The sequence below is a fragment of the Pecten maximus genome, chromosome 3 (assembly GCF_902652985.1).
Source record: "Pecten maximus chromosome 3, xPecMax1.1, whole genome shotgun sequence".
NCBI lineage: Eukaryota > Metazoa > Mollusca > Bivalvia > Pectinida > Pectinidae > Pecten > Pecten maximus.
Window position 1 is genome coordinate 18,526,056 of NC_047017.1, and position 11,332 is coordinate 18,537,387.

The window sequence follows — 11,332 nt, forward strand, 5'->3', positions numbered from 1 at the left end:
AAAGCAGAAGAGCGATGTAAATAATAAGGAAAGCATGCTGCTGTATGATCATAGTTATCGGATGAAAAACTTACAAATATAGAGTGCCGGTTTACTTGGTACGTTATTTATACATATTTCCAGGTATACGAGATACCAATATTTGTTTCATTATTGATTGATATGCCACAACGGTTACAAGTTTGTTACATTTATATTTTATACTGGCTTCCGGTAAGTTCCAATGCTAAAATCTCAATCACCTGCACAGAATATTATATAACTGAAGCATCATAACCTCAAATCTTATGATTACTGAGACTTTCTATTCGATGACTTGCATCAATGCATACCTATATCATAGGTATATATATAGGTATTTCTGGCTATTCTAATATAAGACCCTGTTTACAAGCTTTGATGTATTCGATGACATCGTATAAACGAGGCCCGTATGGGCTGGTACACTGGTATACACTGGTATAAGCACAGCTGGGGCATGTGGTGTGAGTTACAAGTCCATATGCCAGCTTATAGTTGTGTAATTGGAGACGGGGTTCGAAACCGGGACCTCTGAACACTAGCCGGATGCTCTACCAATTGAGCTACCTGGTCGCTGATGATCGACTCGGTTCAATTCCACTACACTCTTCCCTCCCTTTTAAAGTCTTTGACCCTGAAGACCCAACAACTCACAACCTAGGTTCGAGTATATCCCCTTGTCAAGGTTTGGTCACAGGCACCAAATGTAGTAGCTATATATATAGGAGTGGAAAAATACATGGCCAAACCACCGAACCCAGGACCTTCGAACACTAGTCGGATGCTCCACCGATTGAGCTACCTGCTAGTCACCGATGATTGACCCGGTCCAGTTCCGCTACAGTGGTAGGACGCCTGTTTCAAAAGAGGAAGTCAGGGGTACAGTGTTTTTGATGCCCTCCCTATCATGTGGACAACCAGATAATTTACTATATATAGCTATTTCTCCTTCCTATTAAAGATTTGATGTCTTGACCAGGAGGGAGTGTTGTGCTTGAAAAATGTGATAGTCAGACCAGAGACCTATAATGATAAAACAGGTCTCTGATTAACTCGTCTCACATATGGCTAGGCATATCAAAGATTTACATTGTTATTATTAGATGCCACAATATTACAATTAAAAGATATATCTGAATTGTATATATGTAGTGATATAAAGAATATTTAATAGAAAAATATAAGATCATGATCAGCTATAAATGAATAAGATCATAAACAATAAAATGCTTCAGAAAATGATTAAGATAAGTATCTAGATTATCACAGAAACAGCTGTAAATGAATGAGATTATTAACACTAAAATATTTTAGGCAATCATATAGGGTCTTGAGCTTTCCTGTAGTGGGGAAAGTCCTACCAACATGCATGTGTGTTTATTAGTTTAAACTATTCATGTAGCTATAATATACATGAAAGTGCTTGATATACAACTAATATAAGCATATACATGTATATACACATATACATGTACAGTTACCCCATAGAATACTGTTTGGCATATAGATGTGATGATATTCCATATACCGTATATGGACCTTGGTATGTAAAGTAAAATGCCTTTTAAAAATGTTTGTTTTAAAAGTTATTAAAAACTCCTTCCTATTACACAATAACACATAGCAGGGATCACCACTATTATAGTCATATTGGAATATCAAAATAGTTGTTACATTACATTCGATTGACCTGCAAAAACCATGATGAATGATCAGATATGCATGATTCTTATAATTACTCAACTAGGGCTAGATCTACCGTATATACATTCTGTATATACAGTTAATATTTGAGACCCACCTCTCATTGCCTAATGAAATGGTACTTATTTTTTTTCTATTGTAGAAGAGATAAACAAGTGTCATGGAACAATACCAATCTGATGATGATGAGGGACAATCAGACAATAGATTAAGTGAAAATGGTCAAAAGACGAAATTCAAGAAAGGAAAGAAAAAACTTCAAAAATCAACGTCAACCAAAAGTATAGTCATGTCTAATAGTGCAGATGCTGACACCTACAAAAGTCAAAAGAGAAAAAAGTTACAACAGTTTTCTGGTCTAAACAATAAAACGATAGATGGAACGAAAAAGAAAAGGACAGAATATGAAATGGAAAAGGATGAAAGTGAGGAGAGTTCTGAAGGAGAGGATGAAGAGGAACAGTCTGAAGTGGAGTCTTCTGATGAGGATGTTAGTAATGAAGAATATGTAAGTATGATTTTCACTGTTTTATTCCTGACATTCTGACTTATGTATGTAGGTCATTATTGCCTTTTGCAAAAATGTATGGATCCAACTTAGCACACAAAAAGAAAAGTACCTTGAGCAACATCAAGTTATTTTTTGCAATATGTTAATGCGAAAATTAAGGTCACTGTTAACAATATTACTGTTTATGGATTTCTGTCAACACTGTGATTACACTTAATTCATTTCATCAATCATTAAATTTAGGTAAAACTGCTATTTTAATTTCCACAATTGTTATGGGAGGGAAAATATTTTTTTTATTGTTTTCAATGTTGTGATATATTCTTTAAATGTAATTCACACATCATTACTAAACATATATCATTTACATCGTTTTCTCTTTCATTTACAGCAAGCAATGCGTAAAGGTAAGTTATTTCTTTCTCAATTTTTACATTATCCATATACATGTACATTGTATTGTATACGTTTATTTATACAACAAAACTGCAAATGTTTATATTGTGTATTTGATGGAGCATATTGATATTTGGATCCAAAATGAGGATTGCAAAGTTATACATATACACGTACCATGCACAAGAACTTTTTTGTGAGTAATCACCCAGTTCCCATTTCTGAGAAACTAAATCTACTAAGATTTCCCCCCCATGATGAACATACACATGATTGGACATCAAAAGACAAAAAAATGCAAAATTTCATTCCCAGCAGTATGTGAACAATCCAGAAATAAATAGCAGCAAAAACTTCTTATTAAATGTCATGAAAAATATTAAACTCTTTTATATGAAATTAAATTCTTTTTGGGGTTAAATATTGTTATATGTTGTTCTTAGTATCATTTTGGTCTCTTGGTTCTTTTCAGAAATTGCAAATATGCCATTTGAAGATTTAATAAAGTTAAAAGAAAGACTTGGAACAAAAGCGTAAGTACCATTATAGCCTGGCTCAGATCAATTGAAAATGCATACTTTTAGATTATAATTGTATATTGTATGTTGGTATAGAGTGAAATGATGTAAAATGGCTTTTAATCTGCTTGACCAGGATGGAAGAATTTTAGTCAGGTGGCAGTGGTAACACTTGCCTTTCACCTATTTGGCAGGGGTTTGATTCCCCTCAGACTTGTAAATGTATGAGGACATATGCCTGATCATGTGGGTTTTCTGTGGGTACTCTGGTTTCCTCCAACAGTAACCCCCTGAAGATGATCAAATGTCCTACCTTTTCATATTTGATTAAGCAAGAACCACATCTGTTTTAGTAATGGAATGGGGGTTATCTAGCTGCGATAGCTTAGCTCTGGACGACAGACGGACTATTTCTGGTCGTCCAGAGAGCAGTGTAGGCAGGGTATGAATATTCGTTCTAGGGGCTATCCACTTCATCAACAGATCACTCCCTCATCTTCGTAAGACTGCTAAATCAGTCTTATTGACAATCAATGCCCTACCTCCTTATACATTGCTATTGATGTAGACAACTGCGTAATCTCAAACCAAATTCCTTTTGCAAAACATCTCTGTTCACTGTTCCAGGTACAATAAAGCGATGCACGGTGACAAACACCAAGGGATGAAGAGAAAGCAGCAGTTCAAAAGGAAAAACAAAAACAGGTACAGCAGCTGTAATCTGATTACAATTTGTCCTTTTAAAAAAGTCCAGGATTTACTGGTCAAAAATCCTACAAAATTAACTCATGATCATGATTTATGATATTGGTAGTGGTAATGTAGTTTGTATAGCCTATCATTGTTCTCCATAGAAAATTACACAGTTGGTTCATTTTTTATGCTTTTTCCAGACCAATGGAGATGTCATCTAAGAGACGTGTGCGGGAGGTCAGAGAGGTTATACCCGTAAAGAAAAAGGTAACTGAACTTTGGCTTCACTGAAGAATCATGGGTTATGTCTTCCAGAAAAAAATAGTAGTGGACATTTTTTTTAATACTAATGCGATGAAGTGATGTTAACTTTTTGGTATTTAAATACAATATTTGCTATAAACACTCAGAATTTCCTCCAACATCATGAAAGGATGTGATGTAAAAATCATTTGTATAATTAATAATAACATTGGAGTTGTAATGGTAACACTTGAATTAGTTCATGGAAATACTATCTTCCCATTCAATAAATAGTTCAAATTTATTCTGCAAAATTTGCAGTCATTTATGATATTGATGTACTTGTTTTTTCTAAATCTAAATAGTAATGTTTATTACTATTTTATTACAGATTAACCGTGACCCCAGATTTGATGACCTTTCTGGAGAGTTCAGGGAGGATCTCTTCAACAAATCATATTCCTTCCTTAAGGACATAAGAATTCGAGAAAGAGAGGTAAGTCATGAAAATATGAAAATTAAGAAAGGATAAAAGGTGTCCGAGTATATCATATAGTATTATATAGCTATTAACTAGACTACCAAAAATTGTGTACACTTGAGATCATAATGGAGCATAGCTGACCAAGGATCAAATATATGACACAATATGTTACATTAAGTATTTCATCTGGTGCCAGCTCTATCTTATACACTACTTGTCACTTGAATTTCATACATGAGACAGGTGTTCACCAGTAGGTCACTCTGACCTACATTTTGACCTTTGGCCTACATAACAGAAAAAGATCTTCTACACTACTTGTCTTTGGAACTTCATACTTGGGGCATGAGTTCACTAAAGTGTGATGGTGTGTCATGTATCAAAAGTGTCACTCTGACATGCATTTTGACCTTTGACCTACATCCATTAGGGTTTTGATTATGCTTGTTAAATATATATACATGTATATCTTTATTTTTACACAGAGAGTGCAAAAACAACTCAAGAAAATGAAGAATGCAGAGAAAAAACAAGACCTTCATTACCTACTTAATCGTATGGTAAGAAAGTTATAGATGATACATTTACTGGTATTCAAAAATTAAAATAAAAGTTAAACTAACACACCTACTACAATCCTACAAAGTCATATATGAAATGTGCCCCTATTACAGTGAAGATAAAGGTCATGAACTAAGGTCAAATGTGTTTTCTTCCAGATCAGTACATGTTTGTTGGAAGATTATTTTTTGAGAGTTTGTTTACATTTTTACTTTGATGTCATATTGCAGAGGTATAAAAGAATTTATAATAAATTTTCATTATTAAAAAACCTGTTATATGTAGTAATTTTATGACTCCCCAGAAACAACAAGAAATGGCTACAGACCAGAAACAAAAGAGACAAGACCTAGAAAAAAAGTGGAAGACAAAGGAGAAGGAAAGAGTGAAGGAAGGAAAGAATCCATTTTATCTCAAGAAAGGTAAAAATCTGCTTTATATGTACTTTGGCGTGTTTCTTGTGATTACAGTTATGTACAATTCCAGGATATTGTTTCATCCATTTAGTTCTTTGTAGAAATTCTGCATGTGGCAATATTTCTGGTAATTGTATTTGTAAATCATGTCGGTAGATAGGTAAAAGTAATATATTTCAGAAATATTTGAAATACATTTATATTGAGCTTGTTCCTGTATCCATGAATAATTGAGATATTGTTCAGTTGTGTTGAAATGAATAAATGTGTTCATATCACTTTGTTTCTTTATTTTCAGGAGATCTGAAGAAATTAGAATTAGCAGAGAAGTACAGAGAGCTCAAGAAATCAGGAAAAGTTGACAATTACCTCAGTAAAAAGAGAAAGAAAACTGCCTCAAAAGAAAAGAAGAAGTTACCTTTACCAGCAAAACATTTTGGATTTACATAATTTAAATTTTCAATAAAACTTTAAATACAAAAAATACTTTGTTTCTCATCAGGATTCACATTACATCAAAAAGGTGTCAGATACAGGTACATTTCGAATTCAGTGGAATCCCATCACACCTGCAAGTTAGAACAAACATTGTATTGATAATACAACCTTGTCCAAATGATTAAGACAGTCAATCTTTTGGTTAGCTAAATTTACCGGAAAAATTTCAAAAGATGTGCTGCTTGTATTACTGCTACCTACTACTCTATGAAGTACTTCAATTCATAATTAACAGTATCCCTTCCGTTTTTCAATTCTCAAAATCCAAGATGGCTGCATCTGGCATATATCATCAGATGGTTGGCCATTCAAATCGCCCTGCGTCCATGGCCTACAGGTGGCAGTGCCATCTTGAATTTTGAGAATTGAAGTTTGTTATTACTATTTCTTGAAAAATACTGGAAGGATATTTCTCAGCCTTCTTGTGTAGGTTCCCCTTGGTCCCTAGTTTAATTTTTGGTCAGAGAAACATATTGGCCAACAGCAGCCACCTTGGATTTTGAGAATTGAAATTTGTTATCACTTTATTCTTTATTTAAAAATTGAAGGGATATTTCTCAAACTTCAAATGCAGGTTCCACTTATTCTTGTTATCACATCATTAAGAGAAAAAGAAGACAAAATGGAAAAATAGACAAGATCAAAGAAGACCGAATGGAAAAATAGACAGAAGATCAAAGAAGACTGAATGGAAAAATATAGAGAAGATCCTTATGACATATAGAACCAATAAAGATCATTTTACGGATGGCGCAAATGCAAGATCCCTCTGCCAACGTTACTATGCTCAAATTTTACATTATATTCAAACGAGCAATTTGAATATGTAAATTGAATATCATCTCCACACTACAAGTACATTCAACAGTACCTCTCCCTCTCTCCATGGCAGGTATATTTGAAATAACAAATTGTTATGCCTAGTACAAATATTTTACCAACACCATATTTAACGATAACTGATATTCCTCACAAAAACCTTGACTAAAATACCAGAATCAATACCGGGTATACAAGGCTGATAGGTTAATGGAATTATGTCTGACAAAGTTGGCAAAATGAAACTGTTCCAGTCACAGGGGTCAAATTTTTTGAAACACATCTAAATTGTTTTGTTTACCTGAAATGCAGAGAATTATCCAAGAAGTGAATACCTAGTGAGCAATGTAGTCTTGTTATCACTTCTAGGCACGATGTGGAACCTTCACATGAAATTTCAGGAAGATCATTCCAGCACTTGGGAAGTGATATCACGAATTGTACAGTCTGATGAAGGATGGACATTTACAAAGGGCGATTTGAACAGTCAAACATCTAATACTCTAGCCATGCAGGCTAAAAATATTGAATACCAAAAAAATGTTGTTTTAAGTAATATTTATTTCCATCTCTCTATCACAAACATACACAATTTCATGTCAGTTAATATCACACTTTTCACATACATGTACCCAAAAGTCATTCTGTCAAGCACTATAAACAGGATCAGATACAATTTTAGCCATAACCAATGAAGTGCAATGACACTACCGACATATTTTTAATAAAATGTCTAGCTCTAATCACGGCCTTGTATTAATGCACTACACTAGTACTATTACCAAACACAAATCCTTCTTTAATTGAAAAGTTAACAATTGTAATACTGCTAAATGTTTTTGTTTGTTTGTATATCGGGTTTTTTTTCTGATTTTTATGAAAACAAACACATTAAATGATGATTTAAGGGCTAATTTTTGTGATCAATATAAAATGAAACTATATCACAAATATTGTTTTACTGGTATATCTGATATACTGCAAAGATTTTTTATTTGTGATATATTTGAAAATATGATTGATGGAAATCTGATTTATACTGTATTAACCTATTCTTGCGATTCTTAACTGAAAGTGACTGCATGGTGTCATAATCATTGTTGTAAATATATTATTTAGCTGTAAGACAATGTGATTAATGACTATAAACAATAGTTGAATGCAGCTTAATTATTGTCTAGGAACAACTTTAAAAAAAAAAAAAAAAAAAAACCGCTCATGCATTTCACAGCCACAAGAATAAGAGAACAGGGTATACAATGAAATGTCATGAACATCAAAACAGCAAGAGAATTTCTTGTCTTCTGTCTGGATCTACCACTACAAAATGGTTGGAATCACAAAATATAATGGATGATTACAAACAATATATTCTGTAATATATCTTCTCATGCACGAGACCTTTCAATTCAGGTAGGAATCCTTACCAAGCCTTCTGAAAACTATCACACAGAATACACAGTCGAGTCCCTCGATGATCAGTGTAAAAAGATATGATGAGCTTTGAACAAATGATATTAAGAAGGCCGAGTTCAAAGTGCAACCTGTTCTTAGTCACAATCAATATGCCAAAATGTGCCTGTTTGTAAGTACTAGGTCCCATTGCTAAACTTTAATTCCACTAATCTTCATCACACTTTTATACAGATCTCCAAGGTCACAAGATAAATGTCTTTAAGATGGTCTATATACAGAACATATGTTACACTTTTACAGCTTCTTTTTCTTTCATCCTTAAGTACTTTGCTTCCAATTCCTCCTTTCGTCTCAATGCTTGTTCCTCTACCACCTTTTCTCTTTCTATAAGAAATTGTTCGTATTCAACGGGATCCAAGTCTTTCACAATCTCCAGTCCTAAGGAATGAGCACTGCCTATAATCATCTTACAGATGTTCTGAAGTGAAAATCTATCCAAAGTTCCTTCAGTCTGCTTTATCTGGGCAATTTCATAGACATGTCTCAATGTTATTTTTCCTGCTACTTCTTGACCTAAGTGAAACAGTAAACATAAACAACATTAAATCTACATATTTACATACTAACTAATTTTAGTATTAGATATGGATATAGAGGCCACTGTCCTGTATCCATCATTTTTCATATATTATCATATCAAACATTTGTTTCCTCTCTCCTATAATTAGATAAATTCATTGATATCATGTTTGACTGTTTTTAGCAGCATAAGTGTACCTTCAGTATCAACACAGGTGTCTGCTTCTGGTTAGTATTCATAGAAAAAAAAGTATTAGCCCCTACTCTTTTATCTGCAGTCAATGACTCGCCAGATATAACGACTGCTTTTGATCCATTTTCTCACCTTTAACTCATTGTCACACAACAGAATGATAATATGCATTGATTTTTAAGGATTCTTAAAAAAGGTATGTTTCTGAAGTTTGTGTGCATTTGATATTTTAGTTGGATTGAACTGCAATTCAAAGTGAATCAAAGCTCATCCCCTCCCCCACTTCCGACCTTTCCTTGTGGATATAGGAGTATAGGCTTTTTTTTAATACTACCAATACTAACTAGAAGCAGAAGCCTGTGGTATCAACACTCATCCTCGATATATACATTTGTATATGCAGGGAGTGAAACTGAATGTAAAGACAGTTGTGGATGTCAAGTTATCAAACCAAGCCTTAGTACATGTACTTTATAAATTGATACATTTATTCCACATTGCCACATGGATCCATTTGCAAAAAAATATATATATTTAGAAATTCTACAGAACTACTTAAAATTACCTGGGGATTGGGCTCCCTTACTAATTCCAGCAGCACTACATAAAAAATAGGTTGTGGTTGGCATAGTATGCTTGATGTCGATACTCCGATCTCCCTAAAGAAGTAAAAACAAATATTAAAACAAATGTTAATAGTTGATATTATATTCAAATGATAAAGTGCACCACCAAATCACAATATTGTAACACAGTTACACACAAAACAGACAAGAAATGGAATCCCAGGATGGAACACAATACCAATTTATAAATAGACTGCATAAATATACTATTAATATAGTGCATACTCAATGAGTACACCATCATTTCTTAGCTGTTTCTTTGATTTGATTTTAGGCAAACAGATCATGATGTTTCTGCATGGTCTGGTGTCAATATTCTAAAGTTTCTGTAATAAATTTTGGTGATACTTCAACTTCAATGAGAGAGGCTTAAGCCTATTTAAAATTCCAACCTTATTTCATTTACATCATACATATTTGTGTGATGACGACAGTATACTCTTAGTCTGATTGAGTCCCAATCCCCCTCCCATATTGTGCCTCGACTTCCTTCTATATAACAGCTTAATTTTTTATCACATGATGAGCATTCTTTGATTCAGTCCATTCACTGTTTCTTGACAATAATCAAGCTGAATCTTTACCCTTAATTTGATCCAAGTTGGCAAAGGCAGTCCTTCTTTGATGTTGCTTGTCATGTCATTAAACTGCTTACAAAATTCTGAAATTTGTATTCCATGCTGTAAAAGAAAGAACAAAGTCAAACATATTCTAAGAATACCAGAATCAAGAACACAATAGTAAAATGTGTGTATGTTTTTTCACATATCCTCATAGTACATCCACAAGAGGCCCATTGGGACTGTATTACTTACACGACAGCCATTCATCCTTGGACCTCTTGAATATTTATAGTTATTTTAAAATTGTAACAAATTTGATCCCTGTGATCTTGAACCTTTTCTTGCAAGAGCTCAAACCACATGTCACTATCGTATTGCTATGTATACATTAAAATTTTCTGTTTACCCTATGACACTGATCAAAAGGCCAAACCTGTGTTCAAACTGAAGTTTGAAGATTGCTGCATAGAATGATTATGTGTCTCAACATTATTTAAATTATTAATTATCAAATGGTTTTTAACACACTCATAAATCAATGATCAGCCATGAAAATAGTTCTTAAAATTGAGGTTTTGTGAGGTGAAGGTCATAGTTAAAGGTCAGAAGTCATTGCTTTGTCAGTACGACACAAAAGTAAACAAAACACATAAGTAGTTATGTAAGATGTGACATGTTTTTAAATATATATTATCATCGAAAATGGGTTATTCTTTTTGTATGCATGACAGTTACTAGTGTCAGTAATCTGGTACAGTACTCAGTAGTCTTGCTCTTTTAGGTCCTCAAGTTGGCTCAACTATGAAATCATATAAAATTGACTAACCTGTCCTAACGCTGGACCTAATGGTGGAGATGGAGTAGCTTTTCCTGCTTGTATTGTTGCTCTTAGCACTGAACCCGACTCTACATTAACTGCCTTTTTCAAGCTTTTGGCCCCCTTAGCTATGGCCTTCACTTTTCCGCGAGCCCCCATGCTGTCGTCTTAAAAAGTTAGATTTATCTCCCTTAGCGGAAACTAACTTTTTTCAAGTTTACCTTTGTTTCAAAGGTTTTTTTTTTTTTTTTCAAATTCATATCAACAAAAACTG

General features: G+C 33.6%; 2 protein-coding genes across 2 annotated transcripts; one reads left to right on the top strand and one right to left on the bottom strand.

Annotated features, from left to right (window-relative positions):
• Positions 1-6,031, top strand: LOC117323442 (ribosomal RNA processing protein 36 homolog). Its single transcript, XM_033878678.1, has 10 exons — positions 1-98; positions 1,868-2,233; positions 2,628-2,643; positions 3,105-3,165; positions 3,778-3,855; positions 4,044-4,110; positions 4,478-4,582; positions 5,056-5,130; positions 5,436-5,553; positions 5,846-6,031. The coding sequence occupies exons 2-10, from the start codon at positions 1,886-1,888 to the stop codon at positions 5,995-5,997; spliced, it is 1,020 nt and encodes a 339-aa protein (XP_033734569.1). The 5' UTR covers positions 1-98; positions 1,868-1,885; the 3' UTR covers positions 5,998-6,031.
• A 1,374-nt stretch (positions 6,032-7,405) lies between these two features.
• On the bottom strand, positions 7,406-11,239 carry LOC117323446 (39S ribosomal protein L11, mitochondrial-like). The gene is made up of 4 exons (XM_033878681.1): positions 11,068-11,239; positions 10,263-10,358; positions 9,618-9,711; positions 7,406-8,853 (listed from the first exon to the last, which is right to left on the bottom strand). Exons 1-4 carry the CDS (start codon positions 11,215-11,217, stop codon positions 8,567-8,569), a joined length of 627 nt encoding a protein of 208 aa, XP_033734572.1. The 5' UTR covers positions 11,218-11,239; the 3' UTR covers positions 7,406-8,566.
• Between the last annotated feature and the right edge of the window lie 93 nt (positions 11,240-11,332).